This window comes from Sinohyriopsis cumingii, chromosome 11, assembly GCF_028554795.1.
Source record: "Sinohyriopsis cumingii isolate HCF-2022 chromosome 11, ASM2855479v2, whole genome shotgun sequence".
Taxonomy (NCBI): domain Eukaryota; kingdom Metazoa; phylum Mollusca; class Bivalvia; order Unionida; family Unionidae; genus Sinohyriopsis; species Sinohyriopsis cumingii.
The window spans coordinates 96758107-96785338 of NC_142971.1; the positions used below are offsets into that span (position 1 = coordinate 96758107).

Genomic DNA, 27232 nt, shown 5'->3' on the forward strand with positions numbered 1-27232 from the left:
AGGTTGAGGGCAAATACAGATATATATTTTTGAAGAAAAAAACGATCAACAAACAACGTTTCTGATTCTTAACTATTTATTTTGTTTTATAATTTTTGTAAGCAACAGTGACTATTTTCCGCCATTGACAGTTTAAAATGCCTATGTACCGCCTTTGCCATATCTTAGCGTGTGTTTGTCCGTCCTTGCCCTGTCTTTGCCCGTATGTGCGAGTCCTTGCCCTGCCTTTGCGCGTATCTGCGGTACTTAGTGGGACCGCTCAAGAAACAGACTGCTCTTCAAACATTTGATACATTTTCGAATTTATTGTGTTCGCAGAAACAAGCAGACACAAAAATGGCGGCCGCTGGCTACGGCGGGAAGTTAAAATTTGATTCGACCTTTAAATCTAGGAAATATCATCCTTACAGAGTTTCCAGAGTAATTATTTGTTAAAATGAAACGTTTATCTGTGTTGTTTAAGCTGAATACTTCTTATTTACATGCCTTGTAATATTCTACACAGCTTTGACTTTATATTATAGTACTTATTGTTGACACTCCTTAGCCCCATCCCAGCACATATAGCTGGTTAGGACTTAGAACTGACACCCTGTTTATCTCTAAAAGTGTTTTTAATGTGGGTTTCCCCTGTCACCGTGTGAGGTCTGTATGTGTTTTTTGTTACGAAAAAACAATAATGCGGTACAAATGAATTTAGCAGGGTTGATTTCTTTTTCATCCATCATATCGTATTGAGTTTTGTTTATCCCAAAAGAAGCATAAACTATGTACTTTCTTCCCTTTGTCTGGGCTGACAGTGGGCCTGATTTGCTTCAGATTAGGGTTGTACTATTACCACAGTGGCAAACAATCACCATGGGCTAATTTCCTTCCCTTTACTTATTTATATTTATTATAAGTGACTTTGCCACAGTTGAATGTCCGATATTTGTTATTGTATGTAGAAGATATTTTAATTAATTTTTTTAATTTATTTTTTTGTATGTATGTATGTTCGGACAGGCCTATCTAGATCAAGTACCTAGTCCTCCAAACGAAAGACACTGAGCCTGACATTTATGATTTTGGGTCGCTCATGGTCGATGTTTTACTTTGTAGTACTATATATCACCCTGCAGTAATACAGGAAACTTTTATTTAACTTAAGTGGTAAGGGTAAAATGCATAAAACTATATCAGTAAGAGCTATTTTAGTGACTGATCATGTGCAGGCCAAATAAGATATGCGCAAGGTATTTTGTAGTCCTATGGCGTAAGACACATCACCCTATATATTTTTTAATTTGGGGGGGTGATGGGTCTTACTGCCTAAATAACGGTGCTCTGTAGCGTGTTTTGATGTCGACTAACAGTATAACGAAAGTCAAATTGTCAGAAATATCAGACAACTGGCAACCAATAACGATGCTTTCCTACAAAGTAAAGTTTTCATGTTTTTGTCAGACTTTACTTACCATGATGTCTTTTCTCTAATAAATTCAAATTCTCATAAAAGAAATGGACCTGTTTTCAAGTTTTGTTGGCCTACATTTCAGTTGGCTGGAAGGTAATGAAAGCTGGGAATGCCGAAATTGGGTTAAGTTTAAATATTATTCTTTAAGAAAACGAATAAAAATGTACTATGCCTATTGGAACTGTAATTTGTAAAGCAATGTTTCGTTTCATTCAAGAAACATATCCACCAAATGAACCTACTTAAACATACCTCAACTATCGTCGCATTGCGACAAATTCAAATGTATGTCAACAAAACATGCAAATGCATCCATTTGCTAGTGTCTTATTTTCATTCCGCCAGGATACAGACAGCACAGTAAGTATATTAATTAGTGGAAGAGTGTCAATATATGCTGCCAAATGTGTGAGATATTCCTGAAACTTTGACTACTCGTTTAACGACATCGGAACATGCTATACAAGCCCATTATTTGGATTGTAAGACATAGCACTTAAGCAAAAACAACGTGCTATGTCTTACATTGTAGGACTAGGTATTTTGAAAAATGAAATTTCAGGGTGTAATATAACTTGTCTCTTTATTACATATTTATATTTTTATCCTCCATATACCTTAAGATATTATGCCATGAGCTGTCCAAAAATTAAAATCTTAAAATAAACAGTTGTCAAAAATTTAAGACTTTTGGAGATAAAGTTTTCTCCTCAGCAAAGGGGAAATTACATTGTAAAAAATAACTTTTATAATACCTTAAACTTAATGCATGTTAAATATTAATAAATGTATACAAGTAAAGAAAAAAATACACTGAAAAGCGGTTTTCCAAGGTTTACCTACGTACGGTAATTTGGAGTAAATTGTCTCTGTTCGTGCATTAGGATTCACATCGCTTTGATATACTCCAAAACAGAAGCACAGTCCAGGTGAATCAAAAATGCAAAATGTGTTTAACTATCTGTTGTTTCAATTTCACTGTTATTTCTTCAAAATCACTGAGTACCAAATTAAAAACTGAGACTATACTCAACAACACTCCATCAAGATGGTGAAGGGTTAAGTTGCATTTATAAGAATGTAGGTTGGCACTGAAAATCACCAAAGTAGCAATCCAGAAGTTTATACCTCTTAAGATGGTGATCAGTCCTATTAAAATTGTGTATTGTGTTTGAAAAGTTATGAATTGGTTAAATGGAATGCCGATTTTATTGAAAAAATAGACATTAATTTATAGCGTAACATATTTTCAAACTGTTAGACATCAGTTATTATCTGTACTACTTCATCATCTTTGTAATGCATCTGCTGTTAGGACTACATGCCTGACACACTTCAGAGTTCATTTCAGGCAATGCGCATCAGCTAAAATTTTAAAAAATATCTATAAAAAAATGGCAAAATTATTATTCGTTCTTAAATTGCATCTGTAGGACACATACTTGACAGAATAAAAGGATAAAATGCAATTTAAATAATTTGCCGTGCCTTTACTTATCCTATAATGCATGCAAATATTAAAATAATGCCAGATATATTAGATTTGGGTTCTTTCCTTGACATGAAACCCAATAATTCCGTCCAAGACAATATTACTTTAAAACAGGATATGGAGCAAAATAAGACCTGTTTTGATATCCAAGTCTAACTTAATTTTCAAAAGCATGTTAGAGTTATCCCTGCCTCGCTTTTGCATAGCTAACACATCCCAAATTTCACTGACAGTAAAAATTGGCAAACTTGATGCTTACTTGCTAAAGTTAGTGCTAATATTAGTACTCCTACTTCATGGATGGAATACTTGTATAAGTCAGTATGTATTAGGCCAAAGAAATGTAATTGCTAATGCATTGTTTTTTAAATTAGGCCAGATATGTAAGTTTTTTTAAAGCATTATATATATATATATTTATCCCTGTTTGTTGAACTTGAAGAAAATCGCGATCAAAATTGGTAACGGAAACTTTGATGTATCGCTCGTTTTATCGTTGAAAACGGTAGATAGGACCTGGAAATTTCAATCAACACTATGAAATATCAAATTAAAAAATAGTTCATACAATTTTTTACATTTTCTTTCCAAACGACATTCCTAATACACCACAATTAACGCTATGTAAGGAAATTTCAATCAATGAAAATGTCACTTACCCTGAGTGGAGGTAGTATTTTAATTAATAAATACAAATTAAATAATTTTTTATCAAATGAAAGTTGTGTTCTTGTTCCATCTTTTAGTTCCTTTTAAGCGTAATCATCATAAATGCAATGTGTCCTCTTGTAATTAAATGTAAAATGCATCAATCTACCATAACAGCTATGTCCGCAAGCGTTTCTCTGAGAACCTAATTAAGTGCCGACCATGTTTTGATAACTGACTTCCGGAAGTATTTGTTGTATTGTTGCACTGAATTAAAAGCTGGCCTCCTTTGTATTATCACGTTATTTATGTCCTTTGAATAAATAAAAAAAGGAGGTAGAATAAAAGAAAAGTTAAAAAGCACAAAAGTCGGACTAACTTAAAATCTAGTGGCCTCGGTCGTATGTCGGGTGAACTCACCTCATTTAATCAATCGAACACTGTAATAAACATTATTGTGTATGTGACATAAACTACCTTAACTTAACAGACTCTTTCGTAACTGTGATCAAAGATAACAAGGCTGCCAAGCGAAATGAATACTTTGTAAAATATAGAGCTTGATTTCACAGATACAGACCATTGTGGGCAAGTGAGGTTCAGAGAATTCTTGAACTGGCATTTAGAGATATCCTCTGGGATTATAAGAAATTTCATTATTAATTCCATTGAAATGATGACATTAACATTGTACTAATTGAACAATAAAAAATTGAGTTTCAACGTAGATGTATCACGAAATAAATTTCGCGTGTTTTTAAAACAAAAAAGGAATCTTGTTTGGGAGTGTATCAACTGTTAGTCTAGTTCCCAAATTATGGACTTCCAATTTGGCAAGATACTATTAAACACCACTACGGGAACCAGACTCGTGAAGAAAACAAAAAGCAGTGACGTTAATACAGATTTTTCGCGTACATGTTATGGTTGTCCAAACCAGTTGGAACAATGTTTCATATGTTGGATATTTTGAAGGAAAAAATGGTTTTTAAACAGAATAACGAACAACTTCATTAGAAAAAGCGCATTATTAAAAATTATTATCAACGTGATTGTAAATTGAGGAATGAGTCATTAAACAGTTCAGTTCCCTAACACCGTCCCACCACCACCACCACAGTTTTCTCGATGTCTAAGCGATTATTTTTCAATTTTTGGAGGTAACTCACGCCTCGCTTATAGTGCGGTCCATGTTTGTGGACCCTGTTGTGCGCGAGTTATTGAGAGAGAGGTGTGTATATATATATATATATATATATATACTAAGCACATGAAGTACTTGGCTAAAGTGGCTCAGTTATATGGTAGGGGAAAAATGTGCTAGAGTCAGTAACGAAAAACGGGGACAGTTAGCTGACTGGAAACACTTGGAGGTCGGGCCTCAGCTGTAGCAGCCAGGTGTGATTCATATTAGCTTTTTCAGCCTACTATAAATAGTTTTGAATATGCTTCTTTTATACACTGAAAGAGATTAAATATTCCTCATATTTAATACCAGAATTGCTGTAGATAAGGCATACATGCCAACCATTAGGCTTTTGGCGTAATCATTCCACTTTTTTCTTATTATATTACGCCTTACACGTATCTGTATTCGGATTACACATTTTTGGTATATCCCCCTCCCCAAAAAATTAATAATTTGTTTTGTCATGAAAGTGCCATTCAACGCCGTCAGATCACGTGGTCACTGTTTATGCTCTGGTTGAAATCTGCTATTTAAAGTACCGGTAACTGGGTCATATTCTCCACTCTCGAAAATGGAGGTCGCGGATTTTGTTCAGTACTTACTCGAGTTTTCATGATTAGAATCACAACTATGAAAGCTTCAATAACTTAGGTAAAGGCTCTGATATTTATGTAGGCAGCAATTAGTTTTTATAAATTATCAAATTCAGATGACTTTGTGATGTAGACGCAAAGAACTTGTAAATTTAGAGTATGAGAAATGGCAGCTACGGTTGGTCATGCGGCTTCACTAACTTGACGGTGAACAAATTCTCTCAAGATTTTAAAGCATCTAAGAATTCTTCCGTGAAAAATAATTACACAGCTATAACAATCAGACTTGACTCTTAAATTTTTCCATTCATAATACTGTATCCCCTAGGGGTGCAAGACTGAGAGTCAAAAATCACCTTGGTATCAAAACTGGGGGTCAGGTTAAAAATTTGTGGGTCTCTGAAGCGCAAATGAGGGTAAAGGGAAACACTGCATAATAGATGTGTACCAAAAATGTAAAATGGTTATAATTGCTGTTAAACGTAACATACACTGCACTGCTTAACAGTGTGTATGGAGTCGAATAGGTAACAGATGTTCTTTTTATATCTCACTGCACTGTGTAACTTTGTTACGTGTGTATCGAAAAGCTAAAAAGCCATACACTCTTTTTAGAGTCTGTGTAAGAGACTTTGACAACAAAAAAGAGCAAAGTTAGAGTGCTCTTCTTTCATTACCAGAATTAACAGTAGATTCCACTGGAGAAAACATGTTTTTCATTTGCTTCATAATGCTTCATAATGCTTTGAATAAACCTAATTGTGAGAGATTGTTCAGTATTGTTAACAAAAATAAAACTAAATTCAGATCCAGGCTCAGTAACCCAGTACTTGGTGCTCTACTAGTGTGCAAAATATTCATAGGCTCAGCTAGTACAAAGTGTTTTGAAATGCAATACAAAAGTCTATTGTTTTTTAAAGCTCAAAGTGTTAAATACGAAAAGTTGAAGCAGTAATTGATGTTTAAAATCCAGAGGGATAAATAAATCATTTTGTACATATGCTTATTGAATTTTTATCATGTTATATGTGGATTACTCTTTTTGTCCACTTGGATTACACTTTTTCCTTGACAGGGGTTGTCATGTATGATAATGGTAGAAATGCATGTAAAATATTGTTTACCTTTACATGATATTTTCTTTGAATTGTGTGCCATATTGCATGTATTTTTATTTCCAGCCTTGGACGTTAACTTATTTGGAAAATTAAGCAGTATACATATTGTAGAATACAAAAAAAGTCATAACAAGTCTTATTTGGAAAATGAATTACTGTGATAATCTCATGCTAACAGTCATGGTGGACAGGGTATAGTTGTGTAAATATTTCAATATAATTTATCTGATATAGGTTGTATAACTTTATCATTGGTGAAACTCCCTTAAAAACATAATTACATTTTTTAAAAAAATGAGGAATATCTCAAACACTTGGCAGCACATATTGATGCTTTTCCACAAATTAAAGTCATGTTGCTTTAGTCAGACTTTATTTTGATGTCTTTTATCTGATAAATTCTAATTCTGACAGAAGCCAATTGATGCTGTTTTCAATTTCCGATGACCTACATCTCAGTCGGCTGGAATGCAATGGAAGCCAAAATCGATTAAAAGGATGAAATGTTTCTTGAACAAAATTAAGCTATCTAAACACTTTCATCAATACATGTATTAGTATGCTTTTATTCATTTCATTAAAGAACCATACCTCAGCTTAATCTGATTTCAGCTCAAATAACCAAACAAATAAAAGCCACTTCATTATAAGCCCATTATACATAGCATGTATAAAATGCTGACAAGCTGCGGAGTGGTTAGAAAATGTACTGATATTTGCAAGGATTGAATACAGAGACAGAAAGACGCAGAGATGTACATGTGGTCATTATAATAATACATCAAATAAACAACTTTAGCTTTCATTATTGTGTTTGTTTCTGAGTGTAGCTGAATAAGTAGTGAATGTGGCCTCAAAATCAAGACACACTGAGACTTAGACAAAATGCTATTTACATACTTGAATAATTTTTTTGGGTTAATTGGCAAATTGATGATTGTAATGAGATTCAAAAGAGGGGTATAGTTGCAAATACTGATAGTTCGAATGGACCAGTATCTAGTTGTAAGAAAGTGTGTAATGCCTGTCTAAGTGTTTGGAATAACACCGTTCATTTCATCTGGACATTTCACCATTTAAGCTATGTCCAATATGCTTCTGAGTGGAGACTGCAACTTTTGTGGTGGGACTCCAATTTTTACCAATATAGTAGTCCCATATTCCTAGTTTTAAAATCCTAGCAAGATCTCTTTGTCAGAATAAAAACACAACCCATGTGTAATGTATTTGACATGCTGAATTGAACATTCTTATTCTATAATTTGTTATCTTAATCTTTTTAAAATAATAACTATTAATTGACCTATGATTTCCAGGATGATTTTAGCAATGCACTTGATTGATGGAAAGACAATAATAAGCACATGCTTTTGTTTGCACAGTTGATTTGTGTTGATAAAGTGTTGCCACCCATACTGGATAGAGACATTTAATTATAGTCTGGGCTTCTGATTTGATTACCACTTGGCCCGTGTAAAAAAAAAGGAAGTTTTTTTTGAGCACTGTAAATGTACCATTGCTTGATTAGACAGGTGTGAAACTAAAATAAATATGTAGCTATTCAATCATATGCATTTGTGAATACTTCTTGTTATATATGATTAAACGATTCATACCAAAAGGAGTATTATGACCTTCTCTGAGAGACCATTAAGGGGTGGTCTTTTAACACAGCTTCCACTGTACATATTATTACATATGATTAAATGATTCATACCAAAAGATGACACTTTATTCATTCATTCCATTTATTCAACATTATTTTTGATGACAGACAGTCATTTTTGAGCTGATGCAGTTAAGAGTGATTTTCAGTTATGTTATCTGCAGGTAATATCTATACATGCAAAGACTACAACATTTACCAGAATTGCTAAGTGTGTACACAGCTTACAATAACCAATATGATCACAGTTAATTGAAAAAATTACAACTCAGCCTTTCTCCATATCTGCCCATTAGGTTTACTGGAAAACTGACCACCACTTTATTTTTGGACCACTGCATGTTAATTTAAATCTTCATGTTTTAACAGAAGCAGAATGAATCCTCTGATCAGTTTAAACTAAAAAAATATCTATCTTTAAATAAGAAGAAAAAAACAGACAATCAGCATACATATAATACACGTATAATTAAATAAGCAAATACAGGCAGTTAAAACCTGTTACTTTTATTCTGAAACTGTACAATACACATTATTCATTTTAGTTTTGTCAGGCTGAATGTGATTTATCTGTGTGTTTGTTTGAATAGGTACCACGAAGAGAAGTCCATCAGACCTATGACAGAATATATGCCACAATTTATGGACAGTGTGTGGGGGATGCCATTGGTTTACTTACAGAAGGACTCACCAGGGATGAAATCAAGAAGGTACTGGTACAATACAGCTCACCTTTTTTTTTCAGAACCCTGCTCATCGTGATGGGGGACTGAATCCCTCCACTTTTGCTCTGCTATGGAGCAATAAAATATGAATTACCGCTGTGCCTCAGCCAGCACACCAATGGCATTCCACTCTGGATCAGCTGATTGGCATTACTGATTAACGTTTGGCCAGTGAGTCAACGAAAACCATGATTGGTCTTGAGTGATTAATAATCAAAGACCATGTAAGCAGTCTGATTTTTTATTTTGATCATATCTATATGGACAATAGAAATTACTTTTAAAACTCTTTTACATTCATACATTTAGAAAACTTAAGCGCTGACTTGACGAGAGGCCCACCTTGTTTTGCATAGTGTAAATTTATCCTGCTGTTTAAACATGTTGGTACAGGATAAAAGTTTTTATATATACCTTTTTGTGCATGTCTCCTTTATCCAGACCTCTTTCTTAATTGTGAATTGACAAACATTGCTAACTTAATCCTTTGCCAAGGTTGCCGTTCAGCTCGTACAGTATCATTCTGCCTATCGCAGCAGTTTCAAAGCGTGTGAAACCGCCTACATGCATCCCAGTCATGTTGTCTCCAGTTAGATATCGTGCATATACAGCCAGTAAATTCTGGTTATTCTTTGCCTGTGTATAAACCATGCTCTTATTTGTTACAGACTTGAATTAAATTACTTTTGTCAGTTACAATTACAATGACTGTGTGCTTGCAGATGCCAGTTACATTTACAGTTCCAGTTAGTTGCAGTTATGACTGTACAGTTACAGTTATCTTTGTCAGTCACAAATAGAAGTACTTTTCCCCCCATAATGAGACAAAAACAAGAAAAATAATTTTTGGTTGAGTATTTTATGCACATTATGTATCAAAAAAATACATTATAAGCAAACATAAATATATTGACCAGAAAATGGTTATATTTAGCATTATTTGTAAGAAATATTTGATAAGGAGTACAAACAGGTTGATGCATTTTGGATCAATGACAGCAGTATTATTATCTAGTCCTGTATATCCTCACTAATCACCAAGTAAAATGATATATAATGGCTACAACCAACGTTTTTGTAGGCAAACATCTTGCTACTGTACTGCTATATAATGGCTACAACCAAAGTTTTTGTAGGCAAACATCTTGCTACAGTACTGCTATATAATGGCTACAACCAAAGTTTTTGTAGGCAAACATCTTTCTACTTTACTACTATATAATGGCTACAACCAAAGTTTTTGTAGGCAAACATCTTGTTACTGTACTGCTTTTGCTGCATTTCTATTCAACAGAATATTCAGTCAAATCAAATACAGTAGCACTTATTTATTTGCAAAGTTTTTAATTCACATAAGCACCAGAATATCTGTCAGTGTGCTGTAACAAGACTATTACTAATCAGTGGTCATTACTGGTTTCATAAACAAGAATTGTCTACCCTGACTTTCCAACAGCCTTATCACCACCTCACAACACAGCTGGACATACTTTGGTTCCAAAATGGCTGTGTGTATCTTACAACAATAATCAATGAGACCTGCCATGACCAGTCATAATATTGTTACAACATACTGATTGATGTTTTAGTGCGTATAAGCCCATTATGCACAATTCCAAAAACTCTCTGCAATTGACTGTGATATGGGGGCCTTGAATGGTCTAAAGCGCTCTCCATTACAGATCTCTACCATCTCACCTATATCTGCATGAGTTTGAGTCTATATGTATATGAGAAAGCTTGCCAGTAGCTTCTCGTGGGTCAGTGGTTCTTCATGGGTTCTTCCTCACACCATTAATACTGGCCGCCATGCATAGTCTATTGTGTGCTGAAAAATTGCATTAAACCCAACAAAAACGACAGTGTGATATAGGTCAAATGAGGACTACCATTTTTTATTTATGTGTTATTTGTGTTTTCTAACAGGATGTGACTGATACATGAATTATTTAACATGTGATCAATACTCAAATTCATGGATTTTTCATATGCATGTAAAGTATTTAATGCATTATGTTATTGTACTACACAAATGTAAATTTTCAATATACAAGTGTATTTAAGAATGACTGCCTTTGTTTAATCAAACGCATATTTTTGTGCCAGCTTTTATCACACACACTCCCAGGTCATCTTTTTTTATACATGCTTCATTATCTTCAGCTAACTGACAAAGTTGTTTATGTGTGTGTGTGTGTATATATATATATATATATATATATATATATATATATATATATATATATATATATATATAAGGCAAGAATTTTTTTAAAAATTTGTTTTGTTTTAATTTTAGGTCACAAGGCTTAGGCCATGTGAGCTTATATGATGGTCCTGTGTTAGCCATTCATATTTCTTTCTTTTTCAGCTCATCAAAAACCACCTTGCTAAATTGGAATGTTCCTTAGGATATGGTCAACCAAAATTATGTTGGTTTGGATTCACTCAAAACTGTGAGACACTATAGCAATCAAGTGAAAATTTCTTCTTCAAATTTATTAGAACACTGAAGCCAAATTTGATCAAACTTGGTAGTTATGTTACATAGGACATCTAGCATCATATTTGTCTGGCAATTCTGGTATGCAGGGATCGTCCTGGGCTTCGCCAATGTCGCAAATTGCGATTTTTTTTCCTTATTGGCGACAAAAATATCCCATCTGGCGATTTTTTTGGCGACATACTTTTTGGTTATTTAATTTGTACATACAATCGTGGATTTGGACTGGATAAATTAAAAGGCAGAACGAAAGGAAGCCACAAACTTGACTAAGCAATGCATTGGTATCAATCTGTTACACAAACAATCCTTTGTTCTTATTGACAACCCCATCTTTACAGTGCATTGTTACATCATAATCTGCTTATGCTGACATCTGGGCTGAGTACTGTATGCTGCGATACAGTCAATCATGCTACCGCACTATACCTACAACTGACCGACTTCTGAAGACGCGAATAGAACAGATACAATTAATTGTATGGCTAATCCTTCTGTTTTTTTTATACATATACCAATACAATAGTTTTGCTGAACCTTCATAGAAAACTGATAAGCTTTGAAGTACCGACAACTGTGTATAAATACAAAGCAAATGGAAACAATCTAAATCACAATTACATCTGTCGCCAGTGCAGCATTTTACTCATTGATCTTTTCATTTTGCCATCAGTCCTGTGTTACGGCTGCAGAGACTTAAACTCCGCAACAAGAAATAGCAAAAAAAAAAAAAAAAAAAAAACAGTTTTGCATAATTAATAATAATTATTTATTTTTCAAAATACAGGAGTGAAAGAATCCCTAAGTTGGGTGTGAATTTATGCTTATATATACGGTCCAATATTGCCAGGTGTTGACTCGTGTAAGTTTCATTCGTGGGAATGGAGATCCTATTTTTCTTGTCGAGAAAATTTATACAGCATTCAGTGATCATTCTTGGGATTTAGGAAGCAATTCGCTACAAGCTTTGTGAAGCTAGCCATAAAGGTGGCGGGGGGGGGGGGGGGCTGCTGAGAGACTACTGGTGTCACCTGTCAGCACTGTACACTGTGAACGTGGATTCAGTAAGATGAACTTCATAAAAACTGACACCAGAAATAAGCTCTGCATCTCATCTCTCGAGAATTTAATGAGAATCAGCATGTACAGATGTGAAAAATTAGACTTTGAAACTGCATTCAACAAGTGGGCAGCCCTAAAATCGCGACGGATCTTCATGTAACACTTTGTAACATTTTGTTAATGCTTCTTGTAATTAAAGTATTAACTAATCCATCTTTTGTAATTTTCATTGCCTGTTACATTAACAGACTAAATTAACACTTGGAAAAATGTACACTACTTTTTTTGGCGACACTTTTTGAAAATTGGCGACAAAATACTGAGGTTGGCGATTTTTTTGGCGACAGCTTTTTAAAAGCCAGGACCATCCCTGGTATGGATCCCCTAATAACTGGTTGGAGTAAAACTTTATTAAACTTGATTGGTGTTAGGGCATGCTTTATCAACATTTTGTTTGTGCTGCTCCCCAGCAGTGTTGGCTTTCATAGCAACCATATGGAAAATTGTTTTCAACATTTTCTTAAGAACAGCTGAGCCAGTTTTGATCAAACTTGGTAAAAAAATGTTTGTTATGACAAGCTTGGTAAAAATATTGTCTTGCTTGGTTCCTCTAGCAATGGTGTGGCTTCCTTAGCAATCGTATGGAAAGACCTTTTCCAACTGTGTTTCTGTAATGGCTGAACCAATTTCAATACAACTTGTTTGGAATGTTTGTTGCTGATGTATCAGATCTGTATCAGTGATGTCACCCATAGCATTGATGTGACTTCCAAACTAACTATGTGGAAAATTTATTTTCAAGAATAACTTTAAAAAGACAGAGCAGATTTGAATCAGACTTGGTAGAAATGTTTGTTGGATCATGCTATAACATAATTCTGTTTTATTACTTCATTCTCCTTTCACGCTTGTTAAAAGATTGGTCTCAATTTAACTGACTTTAATAATGGTACAACAATATAAATATCTGTTCCACATTGTAATTTTGGCTTTGAAATATTTTGCTTTTCTGAAAGTAATATATTTACGCAATAATTAGAAACAAGTCCAGAACTTGCACTCCATTATATACAGGTCACATGCATGTGGCACTCATTCTGTTGACTTGATACCAATTCATAAGCACATGTGCAAATCTCGCTGGGCAAGAATCCACTTTGCTAATTTTCCATCTAAATTGTTGCCTTGGGATACTTGTCTCCCAAATCAAGCTAAAGGTCCACATTCATTCATCTGCTGAGAAAAATCTGTTTTTGACCAATTTGCAATCATTGATTAAGGTATTTTTAAATATCTTACCATTCCATGTAATTTGTAACTTCCTGCTTGTGCTTAATTATAACATTGCTTATAAGGCCTTCGCCTGACATTTTTACATCACTCTCACCTATGTGGGATCTATAATAAAAAAAATGTGTTTTATTGCAACAGCTGAAATCTATAATGTGGTTTCTTTTGTTTCATTTTATTCCCCTTTATATATGTTAAAGTTTTGAGGAATCACTTTAATTTGGTAATAGTGTAAAGTTTCAAACTGCTCCATTGTTTCAATTTATTTCAAAATTCCTGTGACTAGCAGTAAAAGGAAACCAATGATTGCTTCCAGATATTGGCCAACTCTGTATATTAAAGAAAATCTGCATACTTAAAAGAATCCAAAGTCAATTTCCATGGCCAGTTTGCTTTGTAATAAAAATGACCTTTGTGTTTGATATCTAACCCAGTAAGTTCATTGCTTGCTATCAGGTGTGTTTATTCACCACCCAGGCTATTACTTGTTTGCCATCTGTGATCATAATTGATACAAAAAGGAAAAAGGACATTGATGTTTGCATGGTAAATATTATACACAGCATTAACTTTGTTTAATGATACTTTTTCTAACTCATTCTAGTGAAACATTGTCGTTTGCACTCACAGTGAGTGTGTGTGTGATTGAGATTTTTAACATAGCTTTAACAATTTTCCAGTCATATCGCTACGATGTCTGCATTGTGGCAGCTTAAAGTGATGTCTAGCACTGGGGCATCATGTCACATACATGTAGCATGATGTCCCATCCAGTCACGTTATCCTGATACCAGGCTGACCAGTCCTAACACTAACCTCTTCATGCTGAGCGCCAAGTGAGGCAGCTGTTAGTACCATTTTTGTAAGTCTTTGGTATGACTCAGCCAGGGATCAAATTTATTTATGTAACAAATAGTTGCCAGTGCATTGTGTAGCCAAGTTTATGGCTTCCTTTCGATGTCCCTTTGAATTTCTCCACTCCAAATCCATTATTACAAATTAAACAACCAAAAAGTGTGTCGCCAAATGGTATATTTTGTCGCCAATACGGGGAAAAATCGCAATTTGCTACATTGGCGAAGCCCATGACGATCCTGTATCTTGGAACAATGCATGGCATACATTTGAGCGAATGGAAATTGTTGCTTCTAAAGCCAAGGAATTCTGAGACTGATAACTTATAATGTAGAAGGGGTATAAAATTGTAGACTTCACTTCACCTATGCTGTTGTGAGAGGCATCAGCGAGGAGAATCCTATATTATGTGGATTGTCCATTATGATTACACTGTTGGCCTGCTTCATCAAATGAAAGATAATAGTTGGCCCTGTTTTGTCAAACCTGGCTGAAACACTGAGTGCTAGTTACGGTCTGCATCAATATTGTTATTGCAGTATAAAGCATATTAATTGTTTGTTTTTAAGATCTGTTTTATGTATCAATGCTTTTGAAACATTAGAGAACTTCGGAGTACAACATTTTCCAATTTAGAAACTCTTTAAACCTTGCAAACCATGTACAAAACCTATATTCTTACCAAATATGAAAGTTCAGCTTAATAGATCATAACATGTTTAACACATTTTATTGATAATGTTTGCCTTACTTGACCAGTAATGTCACTGACGGGGCTGCAAAAGGCACAAACATTTTATTAACACTGCTTTTTTTTATCAATCCAGCACTACAAGGAGGTTTTCAGTCGCTTGGAATTTGTGCACAAGAAGATGTTTCCTGACTCCCACCGTCGTCGCTGGGATCAAGGAGACTGGACTGATGAAACTGATCAGATGATCCTAATTCTTCAAATGCTTTTAGAAAATAAAGGCATGGTGAGTCTTGCTTCAGGTTAAACTATCTTGTACTAAGTTTTAAGTTGAAACAATTTAGTGACTTAGTCATGAAAGTGGGGTCTTTTGGGACTATAACATTTTTATTATATTTTTTTTTTAAAGAGCCATGTAAGGAATCATCTGGAATATTTATTGGTGTCCCATTGCTTGTTCAAATGTGTTGCATCAGATGCCATCAGCTCTATAATACAACTCTTCCTAGATCATTTAAGATAAATTCCAAACTTAGAGATGAAAATTATTTGCACAACAATGTTAGAATTTGATCTACCTCTTGCCCATTTGGGTGGCCTACGAAATAAAACTACAGGGATAATGAATAAGACATACCCAAGGACAACACTAAAAATTTACTTCAGAGTTCTGGTTTGGAGCTATATTTTCTAGGTCATACTGGCCACAAACTTAATTTCAGGTCACAAATCAAGCCACATAGAAGTTGTTACTCTGTAAATAAGAAAAAACAAAATTTGTATGTCTTATTATCTTGTTCCATTATAAACTTATATTGTGATAAAGATTTCCTTCTAGGTAGAGCCTGTTGACTTTGCCAAGAGGTTGATGGAATGGTCCGAGCATGGTTTTCGAGAGCTTGGAGATATTACTTGTCCTGGGCTTTGCTCACAGGTTCGCAGTGTGATATTACATCCACAGTTCTCAGAGACACCCCAAAAGGTAAATGGTACACAGAGAAGCTGAACTTAAGTAATTCATGTGTATCCTTAGTATAAAAAAAGATTTGGTGACGCTTTGGTATTTCATTAACACAATTTTGTCACTTAATCATAAAGTTCGGATTCTTGTAAGACCATTTATTCCATAATTTGCACTGGGTATGGGGTAGGATACAATCCATGTGTAGTGCTTATGTGTTCGCATATATGCAAGCTTATGTATTTTTAGTGGCATTGGTTGGACATTTTTCATTAAAGTTCATGCTACGTATGCATTAGTCAAGAATATTGGCAGAGTGCATTTGAAAAAGATTGGACCCATAGCCCCAACTTAGTAACTATCCTTATATCTTGGGAACATTTTACTTATAAAATATTTTAAGGAAGAATGAAGACACTTTTCCCATTTCTCATGTGACCTTTTTAAGAATTGACACAGATATCTCAGGCTGCAGTTCATGCAGAGTAATAATTTTAGCACCAATCATTAGCTCAGAGATTTGACTTTTTAGGCCTACATGATATTTTACATTCTATTTCATCTTAATGAAATGCCTTCCCAATTTTCAATTACAATATAAACTCCTATTTTGCTGAGAGACAGTTTTATTTTGGATTTTCTGATTCAGTGCTTAAGCACTAAGATATTAAAACTAAACTGTTTATGTGATGCATGTAAACCACCTGTAACTATTAACTTTCAAGTGAAGTCTGTGCCACAGTTACTGTGTGGATTAAGCTGGTGACTGACAGTGATATTTAAATGGGATAAAGCTACTGCCACAGTGATGACTTGTTAACTATCAGTGCAGCTCTTGTAAAAATAAAAAGTCATTCATTTTATATTTTGTTTTTGTAAAGTATTATTTGCAAGTTAACTTTCTGTGATTGCCATATGTTATGTGGCTGTCATTCAACATATTAGTAGGGCAGTTTATCGTGTAGGGAATACACAGCCATCTGTCCTTAAAAGGGTGCCCATGGTAGAAGTTTGGTGCTTATGCATTTCCTCCTATTGCCTATTATCTGACCATTAATTTGGCTGAGGAATGAATTTGTAATAGAAATTAAAAATAAATTATATTAAATTTTGTATCTTCAAATCACCTGATTATATTGCTGTTAAACCTCCCACACTTCCCTGCAAATACAAGCATTCTCATTAATGTATTGCTCAACTTAAACTGGTAGTAGATAAAGGTAGGAGTTATTTCTCTTTGTCTATAGAGATCTGAAAGATGTCAACTTAAACTGGTAGTAGATAAAGGTAAAGGAGTTTTTTTCTCTTTGTCTATATGGTATATAGATCAGAAAGATGTTAAAGGGATTGGGTAAGTATTCTCAGAAAAACATAATTTACTCCAAAATTTAAATTTTTCTTTGAATACAACATAATTTTAATGTCATGTTTGAATTTCAACTACTGTCCAGTGGAATTCTAAAACAGCAGTATAATAAATAATTGCTCATCATCATCCATGTCATTATAATATTAAGAACAGTCAGAATCATTAAAGAAATAAAAAGATTTTAAAACAAATAGCAAGATCTACACATTGCTTTTTCCCCTTTGTTCCAACCATATTGCTTTAAAGTTTGATAATGATCCAATGTTCATTATTTATAGGCTGCAGAAATAGTGTGGAGAGACTCTGGTAAGCTTGCAGCGAGCAACAGTGCAGTGGCACGAATATCTGTGATAGGCATCCACATGTACAATCAACTAGGGCAAGTTATCAAGAATGCCCTTGATGTTTGCAGATTTACACATGCTGATCCAAGGTACTTAATATCCCATTTGGAACTATCCATTTACTCTCATGAAGCATGTAAAAAAAATTATATAGTGCAGAAATACAATATTGCTTATGTTTAAAGAAAAAGATTGTGTATAGATGTTTGGTCAGAAACACAGATGTCAGCTGAATTTTGTCCTGTGCTTGAACCTGTAACCCAGAAAATCCTATTTAGAATCATACAACGAAATTTTATAAAAGATGGAAATGTATACCTTTAAAAAATCATGCATCTTTATCAAAGTTTCCAATTTTGCAAGAAAGTTGTCCCCCACATAAAAAATCGCCTGCTGCCCAACATGTCAACTTGCCACTAGAACAGGATCAGGATTCTCACAGAATTTCCTGGCATATAGTCTGTTTCTAAATTCTTTAGTATTTTTTCCCCCATTAACAAGACGTAAACCCATTACACCCTATTAATTCTTGTTTCTCTTCCACATAATAGCTTTTTTTTAAATATTGACTTTTACTTTGAAAGAATGTACTAGATCAGTTTAGTTGGCTTACTATCGCTTGCCATTTATTAGCATTGTTATGTTTAATTTTTGAAAACTAGCTATAAACCTGATCAAATTACTCGACTAAACTGCTGACAGAAACAGTCCAAAGTAATGTATTTCATGTCTATAGTCCGATGGATAAACATTACATCTTTTCAACGCTGTTCAGAGAATTGGCTGACATATCACGAGTCATGAAAACACCATGGTTATATCCTGTTTGTCCAAAATTGATATTATTTGAACAGAATATTGTGGTGACAATTGCCTCTTTTCAGATGGTAAGCATTGCATTTTTTTTTTTTTCATCAACCAGTCAAATTTGGTATGCATTTTACTTTGGTATTGGACACTGAAACCTTAGGTGCGCAGAAATTCCTGACAACATTGTATATATTAAAAAATGATACAAGCTCCTGTATCAATACATGTTTGGGGACTGGTTTAACGAATTACAAGAAGAGAAGTTGATTTTACAGAAACTTCAGTCCTTGTCTATACAACAGTATATAATTTTGAACGTCTTTTGACAAAATTTAAATCAACCCTTTTGAAAATGTTTGTCAAGTGACGGATTTTTAACCAGATCGTCTTAAGGAGATTAGGTTGTATTTAAAAAAAATCTTTTGGGGGATTTTATTGGCACAGATAAATTCAGGGTTAAACTCTTTTCGTTACAAGACAAGATTCTAATTATTTGCATATATTTTTTTCATGCTGATTTGGAAATGTTACTTTTTATGAAATCCATATATGTATTGCTATAGAATTCTTTAGAATTAAATGTTTGAAAGGAAACAAAACATAATTTATGTTCATCATGTTGTTCTCACTTAGCAACATAGTACAGCAAAATAAAGTTAGAATTTTTATTCTGTACATTGAATGACTTTACGTGCTAATTTATAGGAATATAATCAAACTTGTTTTGTGTGATACATTTTGTGGTTTTATACATGATCATCTTTTCTGACTTCGATGTTTTTGGAGAGTCTTGAAAGAGAAATATCGTTAGATTTAGAAAATGTATGTTTTATAATCTAAAATGTTCTTAGTTCCATTCAGTAATGGTCATATGTGAACCTTAAAAAAAGTAATTTCATCCTGGAGATGACCTGGAAATTTATCTTTAGAAAAGCGTGGGAACCATGTTTATATAATTTATTTATATAATCATATCGAAAAGACATTTCATAGGTGCAGTTGATTTTGGTTTATTATTGTTGGGTTAGAGACTTTGTAACATTTATGACATTTTCATTTTGAATGATCCAAGGCTTCATATTTGTCTTGATGTACACTTTATTAGCTGAATGTTCTTTCATTTCTCAACCCTTAGCTCTAGTATAAACCAAGATTCTGAAACATGTGAAATACACTTCATTTGTGTAATCAGTAGAGTAGGGTAACACTAGTCATTTTGAATCACCATAAAAAAAATGTCTTCGCTATGATATGCATCGTGTTGTAAATAGGCTGATTCCAGAACAAGCTTAATTTATTTTATTTCTTCTTGTCATTTTAATATTTACTAAATATTGTTAAAATAAGCTAAAAATGGGTGTTGTGCAGTTTTAGGGGAGGTTGTTGTGGGGTTTAACGCCATTTTTCAGCACATGATAGGCTATGCATGGCGGCCAGTATTAATGGTGGAGAAAGAACCAGGGAAAAGCCTGGAAAGAACCACCAACCCACGAGAAGCTACTGGTACGCTTTCTCACATACCCACATTGGCAGAATCCTAGACTCGAACCCACACAGAGGTGAGATGGCAGTGATCTGTAATGGAGAGCGCTTTAGACCACTCCGGGCCTTTTATGGGGAGGTAGATTGATAGTAAATTTATGGGGTAAGTGTACAAATGCAAAGAAAACTAATGTCAGGAGGAAACAAATCAGCATGTATATACAATATTAATGGGGAACCCCCCACCTACAAACCTCTTTGGAATTAATGCTATATCATGTCTCCCTAAAATTTACTGAATTTAAAAGAATCAACAGTTGCATAGGTGGACATAGTACATTTAAAGAGACCAGTTTTATGCATGGGTTAAGTGATCTTGTTGATTTCATTGGAAGAGATGGATTGATGGCAAGAAAATGTTCCTTTTTGGACAGTTTATATCAGTTGTTTCATTCTTGTATCTTACTGTGTTAATAGTTAGAAACTAGAAAGTGTTGCAATTTATCAGTCAGTGATATTGAACTGCCGCAAATAATTAACCTGAATGTATGAGGTGCTATCAGTCATCGTTAATTGTTAGAGGAAGACTGTTAATGGTAATTTGAAGCATGTTCTTAACTGTGCCAACAAAGCTGTAGGGTAAAGTCTACAGTTATATTTGTAAAATTAGACAAATTTCATTGAGCAAATGGTTTGTTTTGTAAAGATTAATTCATGCAGTAAACCTATCAAATAGGCACCATTTTTGATTGTCAGCAAGGGGCATTTGGAAAGTTCTGAACATCTCAGTAATTTGTTTCTTCAAAAATGAATATACCTACACAATTTACAAGCATGTCTGAGACATTTTCTTCTGTGAAACATCAGTATTTAACCCTTTCATCACTAAGTAACTTTGGAGTTGTAAAGCAAAATGACTTGTGGATTTTGAAATAACATAACATTGCCAATTTTAAAGATATCTGGCTGGATTAGGTGTCAAATCAAGGTTAAAAATCAAGTTTTTTAAGACTAATTGATTAAAATGTGTAAACAGGTAACACAACAGGTAAAATACAAGTAATTATCTATTTACTTCTTAGAAAACTTATAAAGTTCCCAAAACTTGTTCAATTGACCCTAGATGTACTCATGAATAATTCCAGTAGCAACACAAATCTTTCTTTCAGCTATATGACAGCTAGAAATAAAAATTCCTTAAAATTCCTTGATTTCTTCCAAGGTGAGATCGGTCCAAACACCTGTATTGCCTCTGGCACATTTGATCGTCACATTCAAATTCGTTAGATGGACAGTGTTTCCAAAAACTTCATCTGAATAAAATATTTGAAAATATTCCAAAGCTCTCCTGGAGCCATCTAACACTCATGTGGGTCATGTGGGTCTAACTCTCTCAGAAAACTGAAACAAATCTCTGGTTTTCCAACTTTGTCCAAACAAAAATTATGTGGAGCGTACACTTCCTCCGGTTCAAAACCTTCAAAGTCCTCATCATCGTCATCACTGTCACCCACAAGCGCATTCCATTGCCTCTCCAGATGCCTTCTCTCATTTTCATCCAACTTTACTAGGTTGAAATTGGTAAAATCCACTGATAATTCAAAATCTAACACTTCACTTCACTTCGAACTCCGCCATTTTGTATACAAATTTCACCATTCGGAAATCTCGTTAAAAGTGCCTTCTTTGTTCGATATTTCTAGATGTATACAAGCTAAACTCACGAGACAATCCAAATATAATATCTATATTTCAAGTAGGAAGTTATTATAGGTATCCCCAAATTTATATAGTCGGGTACTGCCCCAGACCGGTAAACCGGTCCATAGTGTTTACGGACTTACTTCCCCATAGTGATGAACGGGTTAACGTGCAACACACCCAGTGAACAGGTGTTTGCATTTAATGGATAGTGGCAGTGGGCAAAAAGATCCTGTAAAAAGCGTAAGCAGTTTTTTGACTTTGTATGATATTCACCTTGGATATAAAAATGAATCTGGATAAAATATATGGATCTAATGCTTTGTCATATATAATGATTTTAAGACATTTTTGTCAGTAATCAAATAAAGGTGACTAGGACAAAGCATCTGTAACAGAAAATGAAGTCACAGATGTGATGAGTGTTGTTGATGAAGATGCTAGATAGACAGTTGAGGAAATAATCCAATTAACAGGCATAAATTCATAACAGCTTTTAATATATTAAAGCAAAGTTTGTGCTAGAAGGATGTTGCATTTATTGATGAATGAGCAAAAACATACATGGGTGGAAATCAATAAGCAGCCAATTTGCCAGATTCAAAAACTGTGATCAAAGTAGATTAATTGAAAGGTAATATGATGAAACATGGATATGCATTTTGTTTAACCCAGAATTTAAAGGAAACTAAAGTTGAAATCAGTGAAAATGATGCACATTGTTCCAAGGAAGAAAGATTTTAATGCTTTATTATTGGGCCTAATTATGCAGATTTCCATCCTAGAACATTTGACTGGACAAGTTTATGTGAAAATGTCCTTCCTAGAGATGTAGAAATCATTGCTTTATAGTTTACCATTACTGAGAACCTACCAGAAGGCCACCACAACCATTGCAGTGACATCATCTGTTTGTGTATTATATTAGTTTGAATAAGCTAAAAAGTCCATCTTTGGGCAGATATTAATGTATTTTGTGGTGCATGTCATTAAATGATGATGCTTGCAACATTTACAGTTTTGCTGAAACAGAGTCACGTGAATGTTGTTCTTTCTGTTTTGTAGGTGTGAAGCATCATGTATAGCTGTGGCAGTTGCTATTGCTTTGATGCTACAAAAAGATGACAAGTATTTAAAAAAGAACGGACAACTAGACATTGATTCTGTGATAGATGAGTGTTTTACGTATGCATCAAGACTCCTTCCAACAGTCACACAGGTAAAATTCTAAGACATTTGCCAGATTTGTCAGGTCTGTATCAGCAAATGGGATTAAATTAAAAATTTTGTGGCACAAACATTTTCATTGTCAGCATCAATAAATTATATTGCAAACATCACTTCATACTTGTTTTTAATTTGTGCTGAATTGTTTTGCTGTAAAATATAACCCCATTAACGATGCCACTTCTCTGGTAAATGTAAAGATCACACTCGTTAAAATAAAAACAAGCCATTTGGTTTGGAACTCAGGGCTGTTCCAGTAAAACATATACCCCACCCCACCCTGGGACGGCACTGCAAAATAAACTTCTGTAGGAGGTTGTGTTTCAAACTATTTTGATTCTGACAGTGGAATGTTGGTTAGGAAAATCACTTCTGTTGTGAGTTGTGTTAACAAAATGAGAAATCGCTGGTGGGGTTGTCAGAAAGAAAGAAAAATCAAATTTATATTTAAAATCGCATCTAACCCCCTCCTAGCGGTCTAACATGAATAAAACATTGGGTCAGAAAAAACGTCTCAGATATAAAAAAAATGTGCTATGCGCAGTATGCATTAAACTTTTAACTTTAAAAGTGCATTTTGCAACGTAATTTGCGCTACCACATATATCTCACAATGATTGATGTGACATCCAGATATCTGGATACTTCGGTTAACATAAATGTTAAACTAAATTTGATTGATTCATTGGGCCCTGGAACAAACATTTTATGGTAGTTTTAGCCTTACTTTTATCATTAAAATTTTACAAATGCGTGTTTCGAATAAGGGCCACACAGGAAACTAAAATGGCTGAATCACAACACGGTTTGCCCTCAGACAACGTTTTCATTTGGCAAATACTGGCTGGTGATGGCTATGATGACAATGAATTTCATGTATATTGGCCTGTTGGACATTGGGAAATTGTCACTGGAAATACCAGTGTGTGATTTTGAGCCCAAAATTGATGTTGAGTGCGAGTCCATGTTGGATTGACACTATGCCGGTTATATTTATTCAAGATACCCATGTCTGAACAAGCAGACTATGGGAATGTTGGACTTAAAACCCTAATAGAGCATTATGGAAGAGAAAAATCTGGCATAAGAGGCAGCAAAACACTGATTCAAGGAAGTGAATCTTTGGCAGAGTTCATGTTAGTGAAAACTGACAGAGGTCTCAGAAACGCTTATAATCAGGCATATTTGGTTGCCAATTTTTTTAAATTTAGGTGGGCGGTAAAATTCAAAGACTTGCCAGTCCTGCTTCAGTCACCTGCATAGTGGGAAAATGTGTTGATCTGTTAGCTGTGCTGATATTTACAATGACAAAATTTAGTGGCTGATACCCCCCAAGTCATCACCATTATAAGAGTACATCAAAAGAACATCCTGCAGTAGCTGAGCGGCAAGATCAAGGGATTTGACTGTCAGCTGGGTAGGAAAATCTTTTGATATTTACAGTGTTTGAATTAAGACACAGTACATCAAATAAACAACTTTAGCTTTCTTTATTGTGTTCGTTTCCAAGTGTAACGGAATAAGCAGTGCACGTGACCTCGGAATCATGACATGTTGAGACAGACTTGAATGATTATTTTGGGGTTCAGCGGCAAACTGACGAAGATTGTAATGAGATTCAGGAGAGTGCTAAAGTTGCTAGAACTGATAGTTTGGATGGGACAGTAGCCAAGTGTAGGAAAGTGTGTGATGCATAGCTTAATGCTTCGAATAAGACCTTCCTGGGATCGAAAAAATTCAGACTCTCTGATGGACAAACAACAGCTATGTCAGTGTTATAAAGAATGTAGAAATTAAACTCTGTGGCAACCAATAGTTCTTATAATTTGCAGAGTTTTCTGGGAGGGGACTGCAACTTTTGCCATGGACTCAGTTTTAAAATCCTAACAAGACCTCTGGGTCAAAACTTTTCTTTTTGGAACAGAGATATCCAAGAGAGAATACCCATGTGGCCATACATGTGAGATGTTGAAAATTGCACAACCACTACAATTTTAAGCAGTGTCATTAATGATGAAACTGATGAAAAAATACTTGATGTCATTCTGATATATGGATCCTTTACTACACTACTAATCTGTTCATCTTGTTTTTTGTTTTTTTCTTGAAATCTAAATATTTGTAATGATGTGTTTTATTGTCAAAAGGTAAAATGTTCTTAGTGTTATAAAATCTAAAATTATTAATTTGCAATGGACTAAAGTAAAAAGTGGGCAGAAATTATTGCCATATTACAGTGTTGTTAAAAACAACAGTAGTTGTACAATATGTATTTTGCAAAGAGATATCCAGGAGAGAATACCCATGTGGCCATACCTGTGAGATGTTGAAAATTGCACAACCATAAAGAACAGTAACTTGTTCAAGCTAGTTATACATATGTGTTTCAGACAGCAGGCAAAGAAAAGAGTTCACAGCACAGTAATATTCGTACAAAGAGGAGATGTATCATATTAAATCAGTGTATCCCCCAGGGGTGTAAAATTGAGGGTACAAAAAAAAACCTAGGTGTCAAAACTGGGGGTCAAATAAAAAATGTGGGGGTCAAAAATGTACTGACAAATTTTCATACTACTCATACTTTTTCAACTTGAAATAGGATATTGCAACTTGCACAACATACTCTCTCTCTCTCTCTTTCTCTAAACATACAAATACGCCAACATGCACAGTTAACAAACAAATGCATTGTCCATTCAAATAATAATTTTATTAGTTCATTTTTCTTTTAAAGTCGTACTTTTAACAGTCTTCTCAACAATATTATAGCCCAACACATTACATATAAGCCAATACAAAAAGCCAAATAAATCTTTTTAACCAAATGGGAGTTAATTTACTGCCATTCATCAAATGTGTACTATCATAGGTTTCAATGTACTTCGTCCTAGAACACATTTATCCAGATATCAAGGAGGATACTGATTCATCTTCTTTATAATAAGTTACACTTGAACTTTAAGATCTTTCTTTTATTGCAGTAAAAGTTAAAAACCAACAAAATCTGCAATGACGCGCTGACTTTGTAATCCAAATAACGCATTTGTCTCTGCAAGTTTACTGATTTCTTTGTTGTGAAATAATGTCTTAGGTTATAATGTGTTTTCCAGATATCTTATGGCGAACAAGGGCCTATTTTTAAAAACTTTAAAATCCTGTCACGAGAGGATTATCTACATTTGCAGTCTTTGCAATCACGCGATCAGAAGTCACACCGGTAATCATAATGAATATTCCAGTCAAGGGAATAATTTTCTCCATCTTTCATTAAAGTTAGATCCACAGTCACTCTTTTGTGTTCTGCTTCTTTCACTTTCTTCGCTAATGCTTTTTAGTGCATGACGTTTTAATCTGGAGATCACTTTCTAGTGCAACGAGCCTTGATGTTAAATATCTAGAACAGCTTGCTGAGCTCGATGGAAATCGTGAGAAGATCACGAGATTAGGGGAAGCTACTCCATCATAACATTGCCTGTGCTAGTCTGGTTCATTGTTTTATATGTTCCCTGCATTGCACTTTGCTATACGAATAGAGGAGCACAAGGCAGGGAGCAAACAAAGGAAACCCCAATGCCTATATGAGAAGTATATACGATGCCATCCATAGTCCAATGCATTGGGTATTAACAAAATGTGTGTGTCAATTTTCTCCAGCGTGCGTTCCTGGCACACAAATGTGCGTAAAGGGAAATACTGTTAAATTCAGAAACAGTTAACAGATTAATGCTCATAGGGAACATCAGAGAATCCCCATACATCATAATTAAGTGTGTGTAGATCTTTAGTTGGCAGAACCACTATGGCAAAGAAAGAATAAAGAGACAAACTTTTATATCACGCAGATGTATGACCAAATGAAGTGCATGCTCTCTATGTGCAAAAATTAAATGACATTAAACATAAGAGACCGACTGATCTGTGTAAACTCAAAGCAAGATGGATAAAATTTGTCCTGTTTGTGTTCAGTTCTTCCTATGTATATTTTGATCATGGTGGTATTTTCTGCAGACCTTTTGGCACTTGGTTCCAAGCCATCATTTGGTATTTGTA

At 34.4% G+C, this 27232-nt stretch overlaps 1 protein-coding gene across 1 annotated transcript in view; it reads left to right on the forward strand.

Moving 5' to 3' along the window:
- Positions 1-336: 336 nt before the first annotated feature.
- LOC149789072 (uncharacterized) overlaps positions 337-27232 on the forward strand; it is a 49369-nt gene continuing 22473 nt past the window's right edge. The window contains exons 1-6 of the mRNA XM_089973581.1: positions 337-420; positions 8753-8872; positions 15425-15574; positions 16127-16270; positions 17897-18051; positions 23021-23174. Coding sequence (XP_089829707.1) covers positions 337-420; positions 8753-8872; positions 15425-15574; positions 16127-16270; positions 17897-18051; positions 23021-23174 — 807 coding nt within the window. The remainder of the gene's footprint in view (positions 421-8752; positions 8873-15424; positions 15575-16126; positions 16271-17896; positions 18052-23020; positions 23175-27232) is intronic.